At 41.8% G+C, this 27,058-nt stretch overlaps 1 protein-coding gene and 1 long non-coding RNA gene across 7 annotated transcripts in view; one reads left to right on the forward strand and one right to left on the reverse strand.

Moving 5' to 3' along the window:
- Positions 1-22,930, reverse strand: part of HACD2 (3-hydroxyacyl-CoA dehydratase 2) — an 89,873-nt gene extending 66,943 nt beyond the window's left edge. For 2 of the 4 annotated variants that reach the window (XR_016393000.1, XM_022567262.2), the window contains exons 1-3: positions 22,761-22,930; positions 20,103-20,220; positions 1,802-1,820 (exon numbers count right to left, since the gene is read on the reverse strand). Coding sequence is in view for 1 of the 4 variants with exons in the window: in XM_022567262.2 (XP_022422970.1) it covers positions 1,802-1,820; positions 20,103-20,220; positions 22,761-22,915 (292 nt within the window). In the remaining 3 variants the exon portion in view is untranslated. Of the gene's footprint in view, positions 1-1,801; positions 1,821-20,102; positions 20,221-22,238; positions 22,557-22,760 lie in introns of those variants that run through there. The other 2 variants (XM_089910598.1, XM_089910599.1) reach the window with 2 other exon arrangements.
- Positions 22,870-27,058, forward strand: part of LOC111171678 (uncharacterized) — a 28,228-nt gene continuing 24,039 nt past the window's right edge. For 2 of the 3 annotated variants that reach the window (XR_002643721.2, XR_016393001.1), the window contains exon 1: positions 22,870-23,788. This is a non-coding gene — a long non-coding RNA (uncharacterized LOC111171678). The other variant, XR_016393002.1, reaches the window with a different exon arrangement.

Below are 27,058 nucleotides of genomic sequence, written 5' to 3' on the forward strand. Positions count from 1 at the left end.
AGAGGGGCGCCCATCTGAGTGTGGCTTTCCTGAGCCTAAGCCTGTGCCTGTTCACCTCTCTGCTCCCACTACCCACCAGTGTCTGGCCCCACCTGGTAGGCATTCAATCATGTTCTTGGTATGAATGAATAAATATACTTGTCAGAAACTTTATTTCCAGGGGTAGAAATTTTATAGAGGCATGAGAATATATTCTAAGACAGATAAAAGGAATTTGTGTATTAAAATACAAGGCAATATTAATTAAAATAATAATACACATGCTTGGAAAACATGCATCTAAGAGCTTTGTACGGAGGCAGCTAAAGGTTAAGAGAGGGGGGGAGACTGGGGGCACAGGGTTCAGTCATATGGAGAAGGCCTGAACTGGTTCCAGAACTCTCTCTGGCTGAACATATCCCCCAATCTACAAATTTAAGCACTTAAGAAGGGACAACTTTTTCACCTCAAAACTCTAGATAAAGGACTAAAAAGGAAATGTATGTAAGATTATTCACTAGCTGAAACCCATTCACCGTAAAATAAAGTCAGTCAGGTGGGCTCTGGCTCAGACTGGCCAGGTCCCAAGTGAGGCTGTGCCATTTACTGGCTATGGGACCAGGTCCCTTAACCTTCTCTGGGAAAGCAGACCACATGACAAATGAGTCTCCAAGCTCCTTTCATATCTCTTGCTTAAAGGTGCTAAAGCAGTTTCCTAACCTTCTGAATCACGTTCCTCTGAGAATCTATGAAAGCTATGAATTCTACCCACCTTCCCAAGCAAACACAGACACATCCATACAAAATTTTGCAAATCATTTAAGAAATCTCTGATTGTAGACCTCCTCCTAGTGAGAAAATAGCCGAGGTGCAATTCTTTATAAGGAAGATGTTTGTCTTCCTTAAAAGTAATAGAGCCCTGGTATCATAGTGATCCCTTTAAGGCCCATGGTGGAGAGTTTGCGGTGCATCCACCTGAACCGTAAGTCTCCTCATCTCTGAATTCCCCAGTGCCCCGAATATAGTAAGTACCCACTTAATATATCCATTATGTTGATCAGGGCCATAATGGTTTGAATGCATAGTTTTCAGACTTTTCTGGAGTTTTCAGACTTTTGGTGCTTCTCAGTGAGTAGCAACTTCAAATCCTCCCTTGGAGAGACAAGTCCACATGCACAGCAACCGCTATGGGTTTACTCCACAGGGTCTATCAACTTTCCAAAATTGATTTCTGCTTAGAGGAGTCTAGCCGCCCCAGACTAGAAGCTATGCCTTAGTTCCAGAGCAGAGTTTGATGGCCCTCCGTATTCCCCAAAGAGGAATCACATTGTATCTGCTTTTAGCAGAAATCTCTCACATTGGTATAACGCTTTGTACGTGTACTTTCCAATCCCTCTCACATACATTAAATATTCATCTGAGAGGTAGGCAATATACGCAGTACTCCATTTTAAAAAATAAGGAAAGAGAGTATAACATTTAAGTAATCAGAGAGGGCTTTCAACAGAGCCCAGCACTCCAAGTCACATTTTTATAAATATGCTAGGTGTTTCTCTATTTACCCTTGTACTGAGAAGGTAGGAGAGGCCTCTTTAAATTGACAGAGAAAAATAGCCATGGCATTTAATAAAGTGTTCAGTGATAACATCTAAATAGTACCCATGATTTTAGAAACCAAAAGCCTAAGCAATTTTATATATAATGATTAAATAGGTTAGTTTTTTCAATGTTCAGTAAGAATCTAATCAACCTATCATTCATGACTTAAAAAAAGAAAGCAGAATCCACTCTACATAAGTTGGGGGGGGAATTCCATACTCACCTACTGCACAATGTAAAATCTAGAGAGAAAAAGGGGGGAAAAGAGAATTAGTAAAGATCAATAATATTATAGTTTTATTTCATACAAACTAGCCTTTCAGAAGAATAGAGCAGTGTCTGCCAGCATATTGAATTCGAAAAATGAACATTCAATTTTTAAACTTGGCTACAGACTATTTAACAAAATGTAAATTCTTGTTCAGTTTTTTGTTTATTCATTTTTAGTTTGTGTATCTATGGAAGATTTCCTAAGGAATAAATCTTACCCAGTAGTTTAGCAAATGTCAAGGACCTCTTCTATAATACATAAAATGGTAAGAGCAGCCAGTGTACAACAACTCCCATGTCCCATTTGTACAGAACAGAACTATCACAGACTATGGAACACAAGATCAGAAGAGCCTTTTCCTACCCGGCAGGCCCTTCAATGCTAACATTTATTCTACAAAGCTCCACCCTTGGACCCCATCTTATCTCATTCTGTGATCTCATTATAGGGGTATTCCCAGTCTAATCTCTAACCCCAGATTTCTTTGAACTCCAGGCCCACATTCCTTTGGACATCTCCATCTAGGTGTACCAGCAGCAACTCAAAGATAGCATGCAGGCTTCCCTGGTGGTGCAGTGGTTGAGAGTCTGCCTGCCGATGCAGTGGACACGGGTTCGTGCCCCGGTCCGGGAAGATCCCACATGCCGCGGAGCGGATGGGCCCGTGAGCCATGGCCGCTGAGTCTGCACGTCCGGAGCCTGTGCTCCGCAACGGGAGAGGCCACAACAGGGAGAGGCCCGCGTACCACACACACACAAAAAACAAAACAAAAACAAAACAAAACAAAAAGATGGCATGCTTCAGCAGGAAGCTCACCCCTCCTTTCCTTCATACCTACCATGCCTCTTGATCACCAACCCCCCCACTCTCAGATTCAACTGCTCTTTCATTTCCTTCACTCCCAAGACAAACAGGTTTCCAAGTCCTGCCAATGGTTTTGGCATGTATTCCCCAGTTTTTTATTTCCAGCGCATGGGTGAGACTGCTATCTCCTCTCCGTCTCAATGGCCATCTAACCAGCCAATTAGGTTCTTCCAAATCCCCTTCCAATTCATCCTGTATCTGGCACTGCTTTAACCTGGGTGGTGGTAGTAAAGAAGTAATTTGAAGCCATCTACAAGGTTGATTTAATGACCAAAGCTTTTCTGGATGATAAGACCTAACAACCATTGCAGTGCATTTTGGAATACATTTCTCAAGCCGTCATTGTGTTGTTTGAAACTAACAATAACCCTGGCAGATGGGCAGGACAGATATCTCTACTTGCAGATGAGAAAACGAAGGCTTAGAAACACTGCTCAGCTTCACCAAGGTAGTAAGTGATGTAGCGGATCAAGAGCCTAGATTTTATTCCTACTATACTGCTTTTTCTATCATTTCACTGTATATTAGTTATACCTGAAAAAGCTATAACTTGACAAGACTTAGCTCTATCTAAAACATGCCTAGCGACTTCCCTGGTGGCTCAGTGGTTAAGAATCTGCCTGCCGGGCTTCCCTGGTGGCACAGTGGTTGAGAGTCCACCTGCTGATGCAGGGGACACGGGTTCGTGACATGATCCGGGAAGATCCCACATGCCGCGGAGCAGCTAGGCCCGTTAGCCATGGCCACTGAGCCTGTGTGTCTGGAGCCTGTGCTCCACAACGGGAAAGGCCACAGCAGTGAGAGGCCCATGTACCGCAAAAAAAAAAAAAAAAAAAAAAAAAAAAGGAATCTGCCTGCCAACGCAGGGGACATGAATGAGTGCCAGCCCTGGTCTGGGAAGATCCCACATGTCGCGGAGCAACTAAGCCCGTGCGCCACAACTACTGAGCCTACACTCTAGAGCCCGTGTGCCACAACTACTGAGCCCATGTGCCACAACTACTGAAGCCTGTGCACCTAGAGCCTGTGCTCCACAACAAGAGAAGCCACCACAGTGAGAAGACCGCACACCGCAATGAAGAGAAAAGCCCACACGCAGCAATGAGGACCCAATGCAGCCAAAAATAAATTAAAAATTAAAAAAAAATTTAATTAAAAAAAAAAAGAATCCGCCTGCCAATGCAGGGGACACAGGTTCGATCCCTGATCCAGAAAGATCCCACATGCTGCAGAGCAACGAAGCCTGTGTGCCATAACTACTGAGCCTGTGCTCTAGAGCCTGCGAGCCACAACTACTGAGCCTGCGTGCCACAACTACTGAAGCCCGTGTGCCTAGAGCCTGTGCTCTGCAACAAGAGAAGCCACTGCAGTGAGAAGCCCGCTCAATGCAACTAGAGAAAGCCTGTGTGCAGCAACAAAGACCCAACGCAACGAAAAATAAACAAAAAACAAACAAAAAAAACCATGCCTAATAAGACTCTGTGCTCAAGTCTATGATTTCACTAAGTTTTTTCTGAAGGGAGGAGGATGGGGGTGGCTTGGATTAAAAAAAAAATCAAGCTGCACAAATATGTCGATAACTGATAAAAGAATTACCAGACTGCAAATCTTATATTTTTCAAAAGAAAACACTGCTAAGAATCTCAAATGTGTGAATATTACAAGATAAGCCGAACCTCCTACTGCAAAGTTGAGGAAAACTAAGATACGTGCTGATTGAAATGAAATGGAATGAAAGATGAGTGATGAGCATCCTTTGAGACAAGACAGATGATACTGCCTAGATAGAAAACCTATTCTATTCATGTATGTGGCAAGACATCCAGGCTGCTGATTTACAATAGGACACTGCAGGAAAGGATGGATAACCTTCAGGCCTATCATGTCTTCTTTGTGTGATAGAACAAATCTTAGTCCTATGAGACCCAATCTCCCCTTTTTAATCACATATTTTATAATGCCTCCTTTACTAAATATAAAATTCATAGATGATATAACTTACCTGCAGAAAAATTAAAACAAATGAAGTGTCCTAACCAATATGTAAAGAAGAAATAAAAAGATAGTAGTTTATTCAAAAAAATATATATTTCCACAGATAAATGCTTGGGGACACAATGACATAATGAAGCAGTCAGATATATGTATCAACTTATGATGAATAAGTTTGGATTTAAAAATAAGAATGCCAGCAAGCACTTTGGATAAGAATAGGAAAATAAAAGAACAGAGGTACAGACCAACCCTAGAATAAAAATAGTATTAAGATAATAATGGACATAGGGGAGTAATCTTAACTGAAGTTAAAACAACACGGCAAGTAAATAACAAAGTAGAGAAAATGAGGAAGTACAACATTATCACAAATGAAGCTAGGTCTTATTTATTTGTAAGTGTGGTGTCAAAATAATCCCCTAGATTATGTCATGGGATAGGGTAGGAAGAAAGTGTCACAGAAAACATCCTTCTGCTTTGAAATCCCACTGGGACATACAATCTGTGCCTGGTCTGTAAAAAGAACTTGGAAACAATATTCTTTGAATGGTGTGACAAGGAAAAGAAGATGGGTTAGACAAAAAAACAGTAATGCAAGATGTGATAAAGTAGTTGTGTAACTGTGGATAGTTTTAGGATAAAACTGAACTGTAGTGATTCAAAAAAAGGCAGTATAAAATATTATTAAAATAGTTATATTAAAGAAATCGAGGGGGCTTCCCTGGTGGGGCAGTGGTTAAGAATCTGCCTGCCAGTGCAGGGGACACGGGTGCCAGCTCTGGTCCGGGAAGATCCCACATGTCGCGGAGCAATTAAGCCCGTGTGCCACAACTACTGAGCGTACGCTCTAGAGCCTGTGAACCACAACTAATGAAGCCTGTGCACCTAGAGCCTGTGCTCCACAACAAGAGAAGCCACCACAATGAGAAGCCCATGCACCGCAACAAAGAGAAAAGCCCACACGCAGCAATGAAGACCCAGTGCAGCCAAAAATAAATAAAAAAATTTTTTTAATTTAATTAAAAAATAAATCTGCCTGCCAATGCAGGGGACACGGGTTCGATCCCTGGTCCAGGAAGATCCCACATGCTGTGGAGTGACTAAGCCCATAGGCCGTAACTAGTGAGCCTGTACTCTAGAGCCCATGGGCCCAACTACTGAGCCCACGTGCCACGACTACTGAAGCTCACGCACCTAGAGCCCATGCTCCCCAACAAGAGAAGCCACTGCAATGAGAAGCTCACGCACCACAACGAAGAGTAGCCCCCACTTGCCGCAACTAGAGAAAGCCCGCACGCAGCAACGAAGACCCAATGCAGCCAAAAATAAATAAATAAAATAAATGAATTCATTAAAAAAAAAAAGAAATTGAATGAGATCCCTGCATTTCACGAGTCTCCATAACTTAAAGTCTGAACAGGAATCTCAATCTGTTCCATATTTTCAATCAAAAATTTCATTGCTTTTGCAGTTATAACACTGTTGCACTGAAATCCTTTTCAACTAAATATGCAAGCTGGAAATGCTATAATGTTTACAGAACAGAATGTGCAGAGTGAACAAATTACTCAATTATTTTGGGATGATACCTTTATTTCACTTAAGCTCCCTATTCATACCAACTGTGCTAGGTAGAATCCTAAAGATGATTCCCTAAGATTCTTGTACCTTGGTTATCCAATCAAACACTAAAGAAGGTACCACAGGGCGGGAATTTTGCAAATGTAATTAAAGTCCAAGTCCGAAGTCAATTGATTTTAAGGCACAGAGATTATGTGGGTAGGCCTGATCCAACCAGGCCAGCCTTTTAAAAGCAGAGAGTTTTCTCCAGCTGGTGGCAGAAGAGGAACTCAAAGATATTCAAGGAACAAAAGATATTCAATATGCCATTTCTCACTTAGAAGATGGAGGAGGCCATGTGCAGGGACTGGAAAGCAGCCTCTAGGAGCTAGGAGTGACCTCCAGCTGATAGCTAGTAAGGAAATGGGACCTCAGACTTACAACCACAGGTTAAGTGGATTCTGTCAACAAGCTGAATAAGCTTAGAAGCAGACTCTTTCCCAGAGCCCCCAGATAGAAGCCAACCCAACTGACACCTTGATTTCAGTCTTGTGAGACCCTGAGCAGAGAACCCAGCCAAGCCCAGTTTCTGACTTATAGAACTGTGAGCTAATAAACGAGTGTGGTTTTAAGCCACTAAGTTTGTGGTATTTTGTCATGCAGCAAGAGAAAACTAAGACAATGACCTTCTTCCAACTTAATAAGCTTTTTGTTTAATTTCTCGTGAAGATTTTTTAGTATGAATATGTACTACAAAACTATCAATTTATATTTGGAGAGGGATCAGCCCATGGTATATACAAAAGTCAGGGGGAATACAGACCTCCACTGAGTTGGACTGTCTCAGACAGCACAGGACATCTACTTATAGCACCCCCATTCACTGTGGCAATCAAAATACCCTCTCAGTTTTCTAAATCGCACTCTAGAGGGGTCACACTGCTCTTGCTGAGATCTACTGAGAATTACTGAACTAAAATAAGCATACCTCATTCAGAAGACTTGCCATATTCAAAATCTCCCTTGAAAATATGTCATAGTGCTAATGATCCAATGTCAGCTGCTAGGAGTGTTCACGCGGTTGAATGCTCCCCAATGTGTCTGCCACCAGTGTCTGTGTTCCCTGGGTGAGCCCCCCTTCCCCAGCCTCTCCAGGAGACTCCCCAAAGCCAGCAGGAGACTGGGGCATGAATGGAACTGGTAGAATTTGTACACAGGCAGCCAGGCTCCAGAGCTGGTGCTCTTAACCACTACATGTATTATTGATTTTGAGATCTGTGCCTTACAAACCATAAATATTCAGAACTTTGAGCAGTACATTTGCTTCTCTCCTGTGTCTGGAATGAGAGATAACCAGAAGTACAGATTGAGACTCATTCATGAGCAGTTTCTAATGGTCTAGCTGGATGGTCAGGGACTTGGAAGGAACAGGATTGGAAGATAGTGACAAGGAAAGTTGGGGAAGAAGTATGTGGATGGATCTCTTAGAATGGGCATAGACATTGAAAATATTTGTCTCACGTGAATGCTCACCAAATGGCATCTACTGTAAAGGAGACTCTTAATGATGGTGGACAAAATGATGGACACTATTAACGTCAACTAGACTCTTCCCACCGATCCCAGTGTTTCCTCAATAGACCCATGAACAAATTTGCCACGTTAACAAGAATGGAGGCTACGCATGGGCTCAACAACATGAACTTCTTCTTAGCAAGGCAGACCTGGTTAACCCTACTGCTGAGCGCCTAATCTGCCAATAGCCGAGATCAGAATTAAGTGCCCTATAAAGCATCATTTCCCAGGTGGACAGCACACAACCTGATGGTAGGTCGATTACATTGGATTTCTTCCACCAAGGAGGGAGCAGACATTTGCCCTCACTGGAATAAACACATACTCTAGATATGGATTTGCCTTCCTTGCCCACAATGCCTCTGCCAGTGTCGCCATCTATGAACTCACAGGGTGCCTGATCTGCCATCATAGCATTCTACAAAGTATTGTGTCTGATCAAAGAACTCACTTCACAGCAAAAGAAATACATACATCAGTGGGCTCAGGCCCACTGAATCATTTGCTCTTAACCACATATGCCATCACCCAGAAATGCCTGGCTTAGTTGAAAGGTAGAAAGATTTACCGAAGACTCAGTTATGATGCCAACTGGGAGACAGCACCTTGAAAGAATAGGGTTCTGCCTTACAGGACGCAGTTTATACTTTGAATCACAGATGCTGTATTCCTCATCACCGGATTACAAAGGTCCAAGAATCAAGGGGAGGAAGTAGGAGTGGCTACTCTCACTATTATACCTATTAACCCACCTAAAGAATTTCTGCCTTCCATCCTGGCAACTTTGAGCTCTACTTGTTTGGAGAGCTTAGTCTCCACAAGGTTACTGGTTGCACCAGGTGACAACAATGGTTCTACTGAATTGGAAGATAAGACTGCCATCTGGCCATTTTGGGCTCCTTATTCATGCTACTGCACCAACAGGCAAAAAAAGGGGGTTTATCTATGGATGGAGTGGTCAGTCCTGATTGCCAAGGGGATATCATGTTGCCATACACAATCGAGGCAAAGCGGACCATGTATGGAAGCCAGGGGGTTCTGAGGCACCTCTTAGCATTTCCAGTAGTAAACATTAATGGAAAACTACAGCAACCAAAAAGAGGCAGAATGACTAAGGACTCAGACCCCTTGGGAATGAAGGTTTGGGTCACTGCTGTGGGTAAGGGAAATACGGAATAGGTAGTAGAAGAAGGAAGCCACAGGTATCAACTATAACCTCATGACCAATTACAGAAAGAAAAACTGCAAAAAAAAAAAAAAAAAGCAGTAAACATCTCTCTCCTCCTGAACCCTTTCCATTTCCACCCAGTGGCAATAAGCTCATTTTAGTTTCAAAATTCAACCTCAATGTTGAATGTCATCTTTCACAATAGGTTACTTCGAAACATCTTTTTTGTAAAAGTTTCTAAGATTTGCACTAAGGAAATTAATTTGGTAAGTTACCAACAAGTTTGTTCAGTTTCATTTTTTAAAAAGACTTCCATTTTTTAACGAGTAGTTTTAGGTTCACAGCAAAACTGAGAGGAAGGTACAGAGCTCTCCCATTTACCCCCTGCCCCCCACTCAAGCACAGCCTCCCCACTATCAAAATCCCCAACCAGCGTGGTATGTTTGTTACAACTGATGGACCTGTACTGACACATCACTGTCACTCGAAGTCCGTAGCTGAGGGTTCAATGTTGCTGTTATACCTTCTATGGGCTTGGACAAATGTATAATGACATGTACCCCCCATTACAGTATCATACAGAGTAGTTTCACTGCCGTAAAAATCCTCTGTGCTGTGTCTATTCGCCCTTCAGTTTCATTTTTAATCCAAGGTAAAATAACAATAACAAAGTCCAAAAAAGAGTAACAAGTCTCAAGAGGAGTACGAACCCAAGCAGCTTTAGTTCATGGATTTAACATCATTCAGCTATAGTAAGTCCCAATTTCTGTCTTTCAATTCAAAATTCCACATTCTTGGAGAAAAGTCTGACCAGCCCAGTTTGGGCCAGGTGTGCAACCCTGGATCAGCGAGCTATGGCCTGAGAGGCAGAGTCAGGGGTAGAGATGCAGCTGGTATGGGTCTAGTGGTAGAACTGCGAAAATTTCCAGAGAATAAAACCCCCCTGAGCTGGGCAGCTCCACAAAGCATGTCTACTACACTCATGTTATGGAGAGGTCTAGAACTAATTTGGGTTATGTTTACCAGTATTTGGTTAGTTTTGAAAATTATATGTATTTATGATTTCATCTTTTTTTCTTAAAACTTGCCTATATAATAACACGTAGTCTTGAAAGACATCGATATGTTATCAGCAGTTATCATTAGCTTATGACGGACATGTTTTTTCTTCTTTATGTATATCTGGGTTTTGCTACAATGAATATATAGCACTTATGTTATAGATGATTATGATTAGAGGCAAACACCTTTCCCCTCTCCTCTGGCTTCATGAGAAGGCTTTTCTTCCAAATATTTCTGGTCTCTCTCCACCCATTAATCACTTTACTTGGGAAAGGAAGGATGACGCATCTGATCAGTAAATTGGCAAGAATGGGGCATGTGTACCTCAGCTCCACCCTAGGGCTTCCACAGAGAACCCCAAGCTCTCTGGTTTTCTCCATGCTGCCCTGGCCCCTGCTGCCTGGGGGAGGCAGAGTCTACCTCTGGAGTTCAGCTAGCAAACCTGCTTGACTTGCACACTAACACACAGCCTCCCGCTAGGCCTTTATCACTAATAAAGGTGATTTTTAGGGTCCTTATACAATGAGTTATTTCCCAATGTTCAGAACATAAGCAAGAAAAAGAGGGTATTTAGTGCGCTCTCTCAAAGGTTTCAATCCAAACATGTTTTCAAAATCCTTTTATATCCATTTTTGAAGGAGGAAATAGGTGAAATTTCCTTAATCACTGTTACTTTTTCTGTCACTTAATCTGACCTTTTTTGCTGTATTTGGCTCTATAATTTATTAATTCATTATCTGCTTTATTTTCATATTCTGACTGAAATGTTGAAGCCCCACAGCACTTAGAACTGGAAAAAAAGTGTTAAGGTCATCTAATCCAGAATATTCATTACAGAAGTTGAGACCAAGTGGCACAACCAAGTCTTAGTACCCAAATTTTTTGTCTCCAGTGTTCTTTTACATATACTGTGACACTTCTCAAGTACAATTCTATTTTTACTTCTTTAGCCATTTCTACCAGCTTTTCTATGATAATCATTCAGCCATTAATAAATTCCACCAACATGTGTCTATCATGTTCCTTCTGCGTGACAAATTGTAAATGCAGCAAGTTTCTCTTTGGCTTCTGCTCTGAAATCAACTTTATCTTAAGCAGGATGGTCCTGTTTTTCTTGTATGCTTGGTCGTGGAAGGCTGGTTTGTCCTTAAGTAAGCTTACATCAGTCTTTTACAGGCAACAGATTGTTGAATTTTGCTTTTTAAACGAGTAACCACCATCCTACTTTTTTACTTTGATAAAATTAATGAGTCTACTTGCAAAGACATCAGAAACAATGCATTTGTGTGTAGTCAATCATCCTATAATTTTATTGTTCCTGCTACTGTCTTTTTAACAGATGTAAAATTCTGTACTTTATTTTAAAACAAAAGATAACCTATCTAAGCTGCCTATTTTCTTCTTTTTTCAAAGAACTTTTTTAAAAAATAAATTTATTTATTTATTTTATTTTTGGCTGCATTGGGTCTTTGCTGTGTGTGGGCTTTCTTTAGTTGCAGTGAGCGGGGGCTACTCTTCGTTGCGGTGTGTGGGCTTCTCATTGCCGTGGCTTCTCTTGTTGCAGAGCACCTGCTCCAGGTGTGTGGGCTTCAGTAGTTGTGGCACGCGGGCTCAGCGGCTGTGGCTTGTGGGCTCCAGAGTGCAGGCTAAGCAGTTGTGGCCCATGGGGCTCAGTTGCTCTGCAGCATGTGGGATCTTCCCAGACCAGGGCTTGAGCCCGTGTCCCCTGCCTTAGCAGGTGGATTCTTTTTTGTGTGTGTGTGGTACGTGGGCCTCTCACTATTGTGGCCTCTCCCGTTGTGGAGCACAGGCTCCGGACGCGCAGGCTCAGCAGCCATGGCTCACGGGCCCAGCCGCTCTGCAGCATGTAGGATCTTCGCGGACCGGGGCATGAACCCGTGTCCCCTGCATCAGCACGTGGACCTCCAATCACTGCGTCACCAGGGAAGCCCAGCAGGTGGATTCTTAACCACTGTGCCTCCAGGGAAGCCCTCAAAGAACTTTTAAATCTTATTTTCCTAATTCATTTTTGTTTTCTATTATACTTTATTACATATTTATTACATATTATATCTTTCCTTTTTAATTTAAAGATTCACAAAGTGATATGTAAATGCACACTAAAGTATATAGAATAAAAAGCAGAAATTCCCTTGTATTCCCCCTAAATACCACAGCCGTTCTCAGAGGTAAGCACTAGTAACAGTTTGATATGCACCCTTCCATACCTTTTCCAATATCTGCAATTTGCTTTTTCTTCTTTTGATTTTCCTAACCTGAAAACATCACCATATTTTAATAATTATTCTCATTACTTTTGTCTTATGAATTAAAACGTTTATAAACTCTGTTGTGACCTAAAATTTACATCACAAGGTTTGTCTTCCTTTGCTTTCCCTCCTTCCCACTTCGTTCTACCCTGGGAGAATCTGATATATTTTATGAAATTACATGTGGATACCTTGCAATCTGTATGACGGTCTAAAGCTATGCTGTCAATGCAGTAGTCACTAGCCACATGTGCCTATTTAAATTTCAGTTAAAAGTAAATAAAACTAAAAACTGAAGATTTTCAGTCTCACCTGCCTCATGGGCTCAACAGCGGCTAGTATATCAGACAGCACAGATTTGGAATATTATCGTTGCAGAAAGTTCTTCTGCACAGTGCTAGTCTAAAGAATTGGTTAATTTTATTGGACTTCCCTGGCGGCACAGTGGTTAACAATCCGTCTGCCAAGGTCGGGGACACGGGTTTAAGCCCTGGTCCAGGAAGATCCCACATGCTGCAGAGCAACTAGGCCCGTGCGCCACAACTACTGAAGCCCGCACGCCTAGAGCCCATGCTCCACAAGAGAAGCCACTGCAATGAGAAGCCCGTGCATCGCAACAAAGAGTAGCCCCTGCTCGCCACAACTAGAGAAAGCCTGCATGCAGCAGTGAAGACCCAACGCAGCCAAAAATAAATAAATAAAAAATAAATTTATTTAAAAAAAAGAATTGGTTAATTTTATTTACTTATATATCAGTTAAAAACCCTTTGATAAGGTTCTTTCAAAGTTCTATTATTTTGGTAGGTGTTTTCAAAATGTCTCCATCTGTAGGAAATTGCACGGTCTGTTATTCAGGAACCTAATGCTGTCTCCTAGCTTCATATGAATCTTTTTATTTTTCAAAGTCTAACGTCCCAAGTTGTTTTACGATTACACTTTAAGATCTCTTCTCTGCTAGAAATCACTTAACTTTCTTTTAAGTTTAAAAATTTAACAAATAGGTGCCCAGGAAGGGAAGGGATTTTTTTCCTTGAAAAACAGTGCCTATGTACAACTCCATATACTCTCAATAACCGCACTGAGAGGGGCTTTCCGTTCTGAATAGTTTTCTAGAATTTTTCCTGATTGTCTTTGAGTTATACTTTCCAATCTTTTCTACTTCTGGTAGCCGTACTTTTTGACAGGTTGTATACCCTCATTCTGTTTTCTAGATACCTTGGTTCTACTATGCTATTCATCTGTCAAGTTTCACTACTTTCCTGTATACTGTTTTTCTGTTTTACTGATAATCATTCATGCATTAGCTAGTCCATCAACACATAATAACTCTGATATGCCTGGCACTATGTATTTTGTAATGTTCTTTTTGACATTCAAATAGTACACTCTAAACAGTCCCAATGGTTTCTGCTCTGTAATCTGTTTTATCTGAGACTATAACTAGGAACTCCTGCCTTTCTTGAATCTTCAGTATCACTTATTTCTCTGCACTGTGGCCTGCTTCCTGCCCTGAACCGCCACCATTGACATTTTTAGTTCTCTTTAAAAAAAAAATTTTAGCACACTCTTTTCTATAGCCAATACCTATCTTCTCTGAATACCGTATCAATTTGCTTCTATTTGCTTGAGTTGTTAAGCAGTGAGGCCTGTGTGGGTGGACTCCTGTTTCCCACAGTCTCCCTCTTCCCTTCTAATGTTGTGACACTTATTAATTATACCCAAGTTCTATTTCCCTCTGGTTTTCACACTGTTTCTGAAGCTGGTTTGTCTGGGTTTGCTGTCATTCCTGTTTGTGTCAGATAGCTCTACTATGACTTGCTCTGCTAGCTTTTCAGAAGTCTCTTTTAGAGGGCTGGTTTCTCAAAACAAGTCCTCAGAATAAAGTTAGTCTAAAATGTGCATATAGCTTGTGTTTCAGAAGTTCCTTTTTAAAATTACTGAGAAATTAGCATGTTTCCAAAAGGAAGAAAAATATTACAGATGATGGTTATGTCCCCAGATGAGTTCAGAAAAGCAAAGTTAATATATAATGTGCCTAAAGTATTAGTAATTAGTGCCTAAAGTAAAGTATTAGTAATATCACAGAACCCAACCACCTAGTATCTCTGTGGGAAAAAATCATCCAGTAGTTGAGGCAAAAAGACAAAAACTGGCAGGGAGACAAGATGGGAGCCCTCTTCCTACAAATTCTTAAGATTTTGCTATATTTTAGAGAAATATCCAAAATCAGTTTCCTATTATTTCATTAAAGGATCTGAGGAGAGTTGTGACGTGAGGCATGAGAATTAGACCAGAATACAGAGATGGGGCTTAGAAAACAACAAAAGCTATCTTCTCTCCTTCACTGCTTCTCCAGACCAGTTCTGCCATTTCAGACCCAGTCCTAAATCAACTCTAGGAAAAGATAACAAATGACACTATTTTTCTTTATTTTATTTTATTTTTCGGTAGATAAGAGGGTTCCAAGCATTAGAAGGAGATGGAAGAGAATAAGAAGGAAAGGAGGTGCCTGTGGTCCATTAGATATTCCAAGATGGACGGTGGCAGGTAAATGATATTGAATATATGTACTGATGTACATGTGTTGAAGATGGTCTGTATTAGTCTCAACAATTAATGTCTCTGCAGAGCAGTCCTTAACCTACTGGAATCCTCACTGTCAATCACAGAGGCACACCCAATTACGAGTATTTGAAAATGTCTTTGCTGTAATTACATTCTTATGTTAACTAAATATATTTAGAAATCCAAATTCTCTTAGAAATAATTTTAAAGCGCCATAATGTAGGATCTTTAATTTCTAAACTTTAACTCAGTTCTTAACAAAGCTGGAAAGATAGTCTGTCCTTATCCATGAACATCATGGACCCAAAAAAAAGAATAAAGTAAAAAGAAAATTTATCCGGCTCATTATAGATGAACGGCATTTTTTTTTTTTGCGGCACGTGGGCCTCTCACTCTTGTGGCCTCTCCCATTGCGGAGCACAGGCTCCGGACGCGCAGGCTCAGCGGCCATGGCTCATGGGCCTAGCCGCTCCGCGGCACGTGGGATCTTCCCGGACCGGGGCACGAACCTGCGTCCCCTGCATCAGCAGGCGGACTCTCAACCACTGCGCCACCAGGGAAGCCCCTGAATGGCATTTTTTAAAAATCGAGATATAATTCACATACCACAAAATTCACTTATTTAAAAGTGTACATTCAGTGATTTTTAGTTATGTTCCCAAGGTTGTGCAACCATACCACCATCTAATTCAAGAATATTTTCATCACCTTAAAAGGAAATCCTGTACCCATTAGCAGTCCCTCCCCATTCTCTCCTCCCCACAGCCCCTGGCAACCATTAATCTACTTTCTGTCTCTATGATTTGCCTATTCTGGACATTTTGTATAAATGGAATCAAACAACACATGGCTTTTTGTTTCTGGCTTCTTTCACAAAGCATGTTTTCAAGATTCATCCATGTTATAACAAGTACCAGTAATTCACTCATTTTATGGTATGGAGATATATTTTATTTACCTATGAATGGCATTTTAAAAATATACTTTTGCTACCTATGTTAATTAGCTCTCAGATTCAACTCAAGACACATTGTAGTTATTCACACACTGATCCCTTGGCCCACAAAGTTATCAGTATTTTACTTTCTACCAATTTATAAATCATCTCATACCTTATCATCTTCACTGTATTGCGTCTCATTACTTTGGTAAATACTTCTTGGACTTAACGCCTAGCACCACTTTTCTATAAATTGTCCCTTCCCTCCAACTTCTATATGGTTAATGTGACCCTACTCTTGTCTACAGGTGATTGGTCCAGGAATAAGCACCTGATTCAAGCTGGACATATTAGGCCCTTCGCTAGGAATATGGAAATGGAAATAATATTGTTTTTAATTAGCTGCTCTCGATTGCAGAAACTACAATCTCAGGAGTTTTCTGTTACCATTGTCTGCCACACAGACTAAGAAACCAAAAAAAACCCCAGTCTGCAAGAAGAGAAGAATCAGAGAAAAAGAGAGAGAGACAATAGTAGAGATAAGAGACAGAGCAAGACCTCCTGGGTTCCCTGTGGTGCTCCAGTCCCAGATTCCAGGCCATTCCTAAAGGCCAGCTGCATCCCCACCCTTGGGTTCCATGGGACATACTATACACTTATAATAAATTCCCCTTACAGTTTAAGTCAGTTAAGGCAGTTTCTATAATCTCCAGCCAAGAGTCCTAACATAGTCATCTACCCAGTAAGATTTTAATGTCTTTACTAGCAAGGGCTCAACCTCCATGGCACCCATTACAGTGACTCAAACACATACTTATTTAACTGTCACCTGTGGAATATTTTGAAAAACTATCTATAAAAATTACTCAAGACATTCTTGGATACGTATGTGGAAAAAAATTAGGATTTCTGTCTACTTTATTAAAAAGCTATATTATTGGGACTTCCCTGGTGGTTCAGTGGCTAAGCCTCCATGCTCCCAACGTAGGGGGCCCAGGATAAATCCCTGGTCAGGGAACTAGATCCCGCATGCTGCAACTAAAGGTCCCACATGCCGCAACTAAAGGTCCCGCATACCGCAACTAAAGGTCCTGAATGCTGCAACAACAACAGAAAGATTCTGCATGCCACAATGAAGATCCCGCACACAGCAATGGAGATCCTGTCTGCCGCCGCAACTAAGACCTGGTGCAGCCAAAGAAATAATTTTTTTTTTTTTTTTTGCAGTACGCAGGCCTCTCACTGTTGTGGCCTCTCCTGTTGCGGAGCATAGGCTCTGGACGCACAGGCTCAGCGGCCATGGCTCACGGGCCCAGCCGCTCTGCGGCATGTGGGATCTTCCCGGACCGGGGCATGAACCCGCGTCCCCTGCATCAGCAGGCGGACTCTCAACCACTGCGCCACCAGGGAAGCCCCAGAAATAAATATTTTTTTAAAAAGCTATATTATTGTATCACAAACTCAATATATCTTTGTACCCATTTTGCAAAAAATCATTTAATTTTCTCAGAAAGTCTTTCTGTATTACACTACTACATGCCCATTTACACTTGCTTAGTAAATGTTTTATATTTTTAAAAAGCAAAGTGTTATATTTTCCTAAGAAGATTTGAAGTTTCTTGAGAACAAGTAATCTCTATTTCCTCTTAAAGCAAATTCCCACAGAACCTACTAAAGAATAATCACACAGCTTACTATTCAGAATATTCATGCAGAGATATAAGTGAGTAGCTGACCTCCCTGGACTCATTTTTTCCTCCTATAAACACGGTTTATTGTCAAGCACTAGTAATTCCCATAAGGACAACTTATCTGTAATTAAACAACACTAAGCACATTATTATACTATGTAGGTTAGGCAGGCAATAAAACATTCCTTAATGGATGGCTCAGGAGACGCAGCTCTAGCAAGCCTGCTCTCTTGTCCCAGGTTGAGGGGTCTACTGCCATCACTGCCATCTACAAAGCTAATTCTCTGCACATCCCAGGGAGTCTTCATTCATTTTGCAGAGTTCTTTTCCCAAAATCAAATCCAGGGTTTGTCACCTAACTGGTTCTTAGTGGGGATAACAGAGATAAAACCAGAACTCCAAAATATTTTCTTAAATCCCTATTAAAAATTTTATAGGGATAAATGCGCTAATCCCTCCAAGTCTAAGATTTGGTTCCTGAGTAGATTTTGCATCACACTATTTAATGTCACAACCTTCCCTAAGATATCCTTAAATTTTAAAAATTATACCTCTAATATTACCAAGTCTTACAGAGACAGAACCCCCTTTAAATTAGTAAATTATTGAAGTATTCCAGTTGGATACAACTTCTTACTATATCAAGCACTCAGGCAGTTTCTGATGGTCTTGACTCCAAACTTGGTTCTCTGTAGCTTGAGAACTGTGCTGGCCAAAGCTCTGACAGACAAGTGATACTTATTTACTACTGCCCCTTTCCCCCCAAAATTTAAGCCTCTAAGTTTACAATATGGCCCACACAAGGATTTGCTACTCTCCTCAAACTCAATCTGTTAGGGCAGAAAGGAACTTTACAAATCTACTTCAAACTAATTATTTTACAAATGAGAAAACAAGGTGGACAAGAGATAAATGACTCGCCCAAATTCACAAAGTAAGTTGGTAAAACCAGCATGCTTAGAATAAGGGCACTCAGCCTCCAGCTGTACGTTCATTTCATCATACCATCTAACTTAAACATATAAGTATGGACAGTATTGAAATCTCTCTGCTTTCTGGGAGAAAAAAACCCAAAACCTACAACTTTCTGCTTTCAGAAATGAGGGTGAGGGCTTCCCTGGTGGCGCAGTGGTTAAGAATCCACCTGCCAATGCAGGGGACACAGGTTCGAGCCCTGGTCCTGGAAGATCCCACATGCCGTGGAGCAACTAAGCTCGTGTGCCACAACTACAGAGCCCGCGCTCTAGAGTCTGTGAGCCACAACTACTGAGCCCGCATGCTGCAAATACTGAAGCCCACATGCTGCAACTACTGAAGCCCATGCATCCTAGAGCCCGTGCTCCTCAACAAGAGAAGCCACTGTGATGATAAGGCCACACATCACAACGAAGAGTAGCCCCCAGCCTGCGCGCAGCAACGAAGACCCAACGCAGCCAAATATAAGTAAATAAACTAATTTAAAAAAAAAAAAGAGGGTGAGAGGTTGAGGTAACATCTCATTTCATGGAGATAAATGGTCTTTTCTTAAACAGCCTTCCAAATGTCATGATGGGCTTGGCCTAAAGGCTAGGTAAAATGAAACTGAATATCAGATCTTCTCTGCAACCTGAAAATTTTTCACCATAATGAACTATGGCAGCTATGGTGTGTGCCCAAAGCTACCTCATTCCCCTTTTTCCATTAACGAAGTCTACAGTCCCTTGGCCAGAAGTATGGGCATGTGTCCTAGATCTGACTAATCAAGTATTTCACATCACTGGCAAGAGTGATTGGTCTACGTAAGACCACCCAGAATCCTTCCCTAATGCTGAAAAAATAAGCTCTCTCCCACCAGGTGGAGAAGGCAATCTGCAGTAGGAGAGCCTAAGACTAATATTCAAAGAGAAATAGAGAGAAGCAGTGATGAGAGATGGAAAGAGAGTGCTGCAACATCAAATCCTTCGTTCTCATTCCCAAGCTGGTTCCTTTGATTTTGTAAGTTAACCCTATTATCTTTATCAACTACAGAAGCCAATAAATTTCCTTTTGCTTAAAATAATTTGAATTGCAAGTCAAAAATCCTATCATATACTTACCCCAGAAGACAGGACTTGATATATATATTACCCTTAATGCAGGGAAATTAATAAACTATTGTTTAAAAAGGTTTTTGGAGGATTTTAAACAGGCTCTACTATTTCTTATATCTATCACTCCTGACATCCTACACTCACCAACTTCACTGTTCCCATTATATGCCCGGTCCCTGTAAGTATCTGAGTTTGCTAACACTTCCCTGGGAAGTCCCTAGAATTTTTTAAAATCCTAATATAAGCTTGTTTCCTTTGACTGCCAATAAAAGTTAAATGTAAAATATATTCCAGGTAATACAAGTTAAATGAGATCTTATTTATGTAGAATGTCAAAAAGATAAACCAGGTATCAACATTATACATGGCGTTCTACGAGGCAAGTTTTCAGCATTTAAAGCAAATCCAGCAGAAACATGGCTACTTCAATATAATTTAGTAGCTTGTTTTTAATTTTAAAACAACAGAAATCAACAACAAATCTCAGGACCCACCTCCAATAAGGCTCCAGTTTGGAAGAATTTCAAAGGCTTTTCAATGGAATAATAAAGGCTATGATAGCTACCCTTAGCCAGGTATGCTCTGACCAGACCAACAGCTATAACGAGCCACCTAAGAAAAAGAGCAATCAGAAGAAAAAAAAAAAGTAAGTAGGATTATAATAGAAAGATGTGGCAATCATAGATATTACTAAAGGTGACCTCAAGATCTGTGTCCTAGGTTTATTGATTATCACTCTCAAACGCTAAGCTGTATGTAATGCACAGAAATGTTGCACCTCCAGCAGCACCCTACGAAGAGTGCTTTTTGCAAAAGCACAGTGGCACCTCACCCATCTGGAGCTCGGCTTTTTGGCAACCTTGCCCGTTGAGAACAAGACCAAAAGGAGGGAAATAAGCTAAATTGGTCCTTGAGCAGCTAAATTAGGTGCCAGGAAGTCCAAGACAAGAGAAAAAAACTATTAAAGGAAAATTTTAAATGCCCTGTGCAGTTAAAGGGTCTGTAATAACAACAGGGTGGAGAGATGTTTTAAACTATTTATAGAAGTATCTCATTGAACATACCCCTACCTTAAAATCTATTCTTTTAAAAGACTGCAAATGACATATGAATAAATGGTTTGTTTTTTAAAAAGAATAAAAGGTTTTTAAGCTGAGATTCCCAAAATCAATTTAGTAAAGAAAGCCAGATCAATACAAAACAGGGAAGCACTTAGGCATATGGCTCTGAACTCTACATTTCTGTTCTACTGTCCTCCAAAATAAATTTCTCAGGCCTTGTAGTTTTTTATTTGTTAAGTTCCATAATGAAATGAGGTATATCATTATTAAGGTGTGTCTCTTTGAAGGTGCTAACAGATTTATTTATGTGTAAAATCTTAACTAGGCAGTGGGGTATGTGGGCTATGTTATTTCTAGAAACTATCATACAAATACATCGAACAAGAGTTTGTAAAAAAAAAAAAGAAATGAATTCCTTAATGGTGTAACTGGTTCAGCATTTTCAGTAGCCTAGAAAAAAAGCTTACTTTACTCTCATATCCCCAACTTTTCTTCTGGTTTAAGATACCACTCCTTACCCTCCACCCCATTCTCCATGTTCATGGTTCAGGAATAAAGGCTTCTTTTCGTCTTCCCCAATGTATCTTAAAATCCCTCTTCAGCACAATGCTCTCATCAAAGCCCTTGCTAAGATGACAAGAATTTTTATATATAAATACACACATATGCACTGATGAATATTCTTTTAAAATCATTCTGTGACCATTTATGTGATAAAGAAAACGTGCATCTGTAATATGGCTTCTAAACCCAGAACTACTACTAACAAGTTCTGTGACCTCAAGTCAAGCAAGTCACAACTTCTCTGAGCCTAGGTTTCAATACTGGCTATTTCTAATACTAGCCATAAAGCCTATGATCCTCTCAAGATGTGTTTGTGTGTGTGTGTGTGTGTGTGTGTGTGTGAAAAAAGCAAGGTGCTGAAATGCTAATCATTAGCATTCATATTTTAAAAATACCCATGTACACATATTTGCTTGTATCAGTATCTGAAACATAAACAAAATTATCTGCCTTCCAGGGAGGAAATCTGGGTGGAAGGGAAGGTAGAGGGAAGATTTTCACTGTATGCCCGTGCATACATTTTCAATTTTGCACCTGGCCAATGTATTATCTATTTTAAAAATAAATAAAACTGGATGTTCATTATACAGTTCTTTCAACTTTTCTATATGTTTGAAAATTTTCATAATAAAATGTTAAGAATTTTTTTTTTTACAAATTTATAAAATTTAAAAATATATAACAGGCTGACCCTGTGATCCTTGTCATCAAAAATCATGGGGTCAGAGAATTAGAGGAATCTTGGAGATCACCTAGCTCAACTCTTTAGTTTTTACAGATGAAAAAACGGAGGTCTAGAGAAATAAAATGATTTACCCAAGGTCACACAGTTAGTGTCATAACTAGAACTAAAAACTCGCTACGACAAGGGATGGACTGAAATAAAGGAGAAACAAGAGGAGGTAAAATCTGTTTCCAGGGTCTATTCCGCTTCTCCCCAGTAACTCTGCCTTCCATCTCTAGTGTCTTCCCCACCTCAATCCATCCTACGAAGTCTAAACTCACCTAAAGCACAGGACTGCTCATGTCACTGGGCAAAAACTTTGAACGCTGTTCCACTACCTTTCCCATTAAAGCTCGTCCTGGATTTTGAAAACAGCCGCCGAAATAAATGGTCAACTCTGCAGACACAGCTCCCTCCACTCCCTTTGGGGAGAACAGCTCGCCATTCGTGCCTTGCCGCCTGGGCTCTCAGCGCTGCAGGATCGCCCGGCACAACGCCCCCCAGACATGGACGTGTGGCCAGCCCATACGTCCTCCCAAGGCCCTCCGGACCAGCGCCTGGGCAGCCTCCCCCGAGCCCCTTGGAGCACTGGAACTCCAGCTCGGTACCTGGGAACTTGCTCGGCCCCCAGCAAGCACCCAGGCGGATTCAGCCTCGACTGCCCCCGGAGCCCAGGTGCCGGGGCCCAGACTCCCGCCACCGGGGCTGCGCTGCGCGCGGCGGGCCAGCCGGGCCGCTCCTCCTGCCGCAGAGCCCCCTCCCCGGCCAGACTCTCTCCCCGCCTTCCCGAGCCCCAGCCTCACCCCGCGGTCATCACCACATTGTAGATGACCAGGTACGCCGTGGCCAGAGGCCCCGGGCCCTTTTTCTTTCGTGAGCCGCTGGCTTCGCCGGCCCCGGCCCGGGCCCCGCCGCCCCCATTCCCTTTCGTCGCTGCAGTCGCCGCGGCTGCCGCCATATCAAACGCCGGGAGCACGCTCTCCTCGCGCGAACACCTCCGCCCAGACTGGCCACTGCGAGCGGGGTGGAGGGAAGGACAAGGGAGAGGCGGGGCCGAGGCCGCGGGGCGGAGCCAGGGACAGCGCCCACGGCTGCCGCCATCTTGGAGGAGGGCAAAGACGCTCCCGGCCCTCCCGCCCCTCCACTCGCCTCAGTCGCCACCGCCATCGTGGAACAGGGTAATCACCGCCGCTTTTGCGCTCCCGGTAATAACCTCCGGCGCCATCTTGGATTAGGTCAATGTTGTGTTTGGCCTTATTCGACAGGCCACTTGTTTCTGCCGTCTGGATGTTTTGTCGTCCCTGGTTATTCTCTCTCCTATAATTTCCGCCTCTGTGTGGGATTAATAAAATGATGCTTTCATTTTCCCTTCTCATCTTGACTTCTCCCAGTGGTCGTATCTTCACCCCTATACACGCGGTTCGAGTAACCTGCCATTTTGGGTCAGGGCAATTGACGCTGATTTCGCTTCCCATCATCCCTAGAGGCCGGCGGGAACTGCCCTTTATCTTAACCGCTAGCCGGGTTGAAGATTCTGTTTCTGAAGGTTTATTCCCTGCCTTTTGATTTTAAGTTACTTGTACAGTGGAGAACGTCAACGAGAAGTATGTCCCTTTTCCTATCCGATTAAAGTTGCCCGTGTGGCCTAGAATCCAGTGTCATTCTTGAGGGCCAGGAGGATGCCCAAATGCGTCTTCCAGCCCGAAGCTGCGTGGGCTCGCCCGTCGCCGAAGCCCGTCGTCGAAGCAGGACGAGGATGAGACGATTAGGCTGCCGCCTAAGGGTGAGGTGTCGAGTGGAGCGAGAAGCTTTCCACCCACAGTATTCCAAGGTAGAGGGATGTTGGCTTATATGGAAAACATGTCTGCTTAAGGAAAGCGGGACAGCTTGTGGAACCTGCTTCACCCAGCTGACCCCACTTTCCATTCACTGCTTGTTCTAGCGGTTTTTGGTTTGTATTAGAAGTCTCCTAACCGTCAATTTTCTCATGCCCAAATCTCTTTTTAAATTAATTACTGTACATGTGGTGGTATACAATACTTATTTATTCTTTCCAGTAAGTATTTATTTTATGGAGCGTCTGCGAGATTGCACTGGGGTTCATGGCACTAAGTGAAAGACAAGTCCTCGGTCTCCCAGACGTTATAGAGGGAGCCAGGTGAAAATAACTGTGTTAGTTGGTGAAGAGTGTTATCAGGAAGTTGTTTCAGTAATCCAAGCCGTAGCGAGTAGTGGTTTGGGCCAGAGTGGTCGCAATTGAGGTGATGAAAACTGAATTGAATTCTGGACATATTTTAGAAGTAGCGCTGATAAGATTTGTTGATATGTTAGCTGTGGAGTGTGAGGTAAAAGACATTATGAGTAGCTTGGAATAATTGAGTTGTAGAAGAAGCTATTTTGAAGGCAGAAATCTGAGATTTTATCTTTTACTTGCTGAGCTTGACGTCTATTAGACATTCAAGTGGAGAGGTTGAGTAGACAGATATAGACACTGAGGTTCCAGGAAGAAGTGTGGACTAGAGGTATAAATTTAACAGCCATCAGGGCGGTGATGGTATTTAGAGCCATGAGACATCTAAAGATTGAGAGGTAACAACTAAACGGTCGTCAGTGTCCCATCCTTACAGCCCCACAGATTGTGTAGAGATCCTGTTGCCTGGTTTTCCTGACTTCTTTAAAGAGCAAGTTGGTGTACTCACATTGCAGACTGTGATCAGAGGGAAAAAATTTTGCAAAGGAAATATAGAAGTGAGTCATTTTGCAGAGCAGATAATCACTATCTAAAAGCTTCTTTCATTCATTTAACTGATATTTTTCCCAATATAACCTGCTTAGTGGGAAAGTAGGAGGCAGGAATGCATAAAGCTCTGTCGGAAATCAATTTAAAAGTCAACGTATCTTCTTGCAGTCACTTAGACTCCAGTCTGTTCTCTCCAGTATAGTCACAGTGATCTTTTCCAAATCCAAACTTGTTCATGTCTACTACCTTCCCCACCACTCTCTTATGACATTTAAATGGCTTTTAATGGCACTTATCATAAAGTATAAAATATTTAATGTGACCCACAATAATGTGCATGGTCTTAACTCCTACCTGCTTCTTCAGTCTCACGTCACACCATGCTCTCCCTAGACATACTACCTTTATCTTAGTTCTTCCAATGAGTGATGAGCCTTTCTGCCACAGGGGCTTTGAGCCTGTTGTTCTCTCTGCCTAGAATCTCCATCCCTACCTTCCTCCTTCTGATCTAAGTTTGCCATCACTTTCCCTAAACTTCTGGAATGAGTCATTCACCTTGTCTCCACGTACTTCTTCTCATGACACAGGCCACAGTAATTTTATATTTACTCGTGTGACTTCTCTCTCCAATAGACCACAAGTTTCATAAGAATAGTGGTATTTTCTTGTAGTAGTGGTTTGAGTTGCTTGTGTTTGTGTTTTTCCCCTTCATTGCCTGACACATTGCCAGCAACATGATTCTGTCTGGATCAAGCATGATTTCTCTAGCAAAAGTAATTATTTCAAGCCTTAGGACTATCATGACACAAGCAGAGCTGATTAGAGTTCTTCTGTGAAATTGATATGAGGATGCTGGGGTGTAGCGTTCATCTTTTTGTCAGGATTATTAAAAATAACAGGTTGCGCTCCTGGCTCCAGACAGTCACCTTCCCTTCCATGTGGGGAGAGGAGAAACCAAGCAAACACGAGGAACTCTGTGTTTTGAGGGCTTTGGGTCTTGATTCCAGTCCCTGAGGTCTGGTACTTGATGCTTTTCCTTCAATTTTGTGGGTTTTCTCATTACTCTCCCCAGCAAGGGAGTCACTGTATTTCTTTTGCTTAATCTAGCAGTCCCAGAACAACAACAACAAACCACAGCTCTATCCCATTTGTTCCAATAAAAGCCCTGGAAAGTAATCTCTTTAGTTTGAGTCACATGCCCATCACTGAGCCAATCATTGCAGCCAAAGGGGATAGAATATGCTGACTGGCCAGGTCTTTGTCATATACACATAGCAGGAAGAGGGAGGCTTCACCCAAACTATATAAATTGAGTTTATACATCCCCCGCATTTGGGGGATATAGTGCCCCCAGAAGTAATAAGGGAGTTGTTATCAGAAGAAGAGAATAGATGTTGGGCAGGTATGGTAGGCTGAAAAATGCCCCCCCTCATTGATGTCAAATATCTGTGAATGTTACCGTATTTGGAAAATACATTTAAATTAAAGATCTTAAGATGAGAAGATAATCTTGGATTATCCAGTGGGCCCTAAATGGAATCACTTATCCTTGTAGAATAGACACACAGAGAAAAAGAGTCACACAGGAAGAGGAGGAGGCAGTGTGACCACGGAGGCAGTGTGACCACAGAGGCAGAGATTGGAGTGATGAACCACAAATCGAGGTATGTTGACAGCCACCAGAATCTGAAAGGTGCAAAGAATGGATTCTCCTTTAGAGCCTCCAGAGGCAGTACAGACTTGCCTTGCAATACCTTGATCTCAGACTTAGAGAATTGTGAGAGAACAAATTTGTCTTAAGCCACCCAATTTGTGGTAATTTGTTACTGCAGCAACAGAAAACTAATACAGCAGATAAAAACAACAGATACTGAATGCATATTATATGCCTCCAAGTATCTTACTCCAAGCCGAGTATTGGGAGAATTGCTACATTCAAAGAATAATTGAGAATGTTAAGCAGGTTAGAGTGGTCTAAATAAACATTATTTCTGAGGACTACAAAGCAGTATTGTTGTGAGGAGAGAAGTCAGGAAAAGCTTCCCGAAGGCATGTCTCAAACATAATCATAGGGATGTGTTATGAAAAGGTTGAAAGTCATTAAAGTGAGAGAAGATAAAAGGTAAAAAATGTAAGAGGACACAGCCATGTGTCTACAGAAGGCTAACAAGGGTGAAGGGATAAAAATAAGTCTAAATAAATAGTTGGGACTTGATTGCTGGACTGAGGAATTTAAATTTGAACTAAGACATGGTAATGAATCAGGTTCTTAAATAGTTATAGGTTGAAAGTATTATCTGAAAAGAAAAATCAACTCCCATTTATTAGTTTCCTATTGCTGCTGTAAAAAATTATCACGAG

The sequence above is a fragment of the Delphinapterus leucas genome, chromosome 4, assembly GCF_059928025.1.
Source record: "Delphinapterus leucas isolate spDelLeu-1000000601 "Yukka" chromosome 4, BTC_Dleu_Yukka2, whole genome shotgun sequence".
Taxonomy (NCBI): domain Eukaryota; kingdom Metazoa; phylum Chordata; class Mammalia; order Artiodactyla; family Monodontidae; genus Delphinapterus; species Delphinapterus leucas.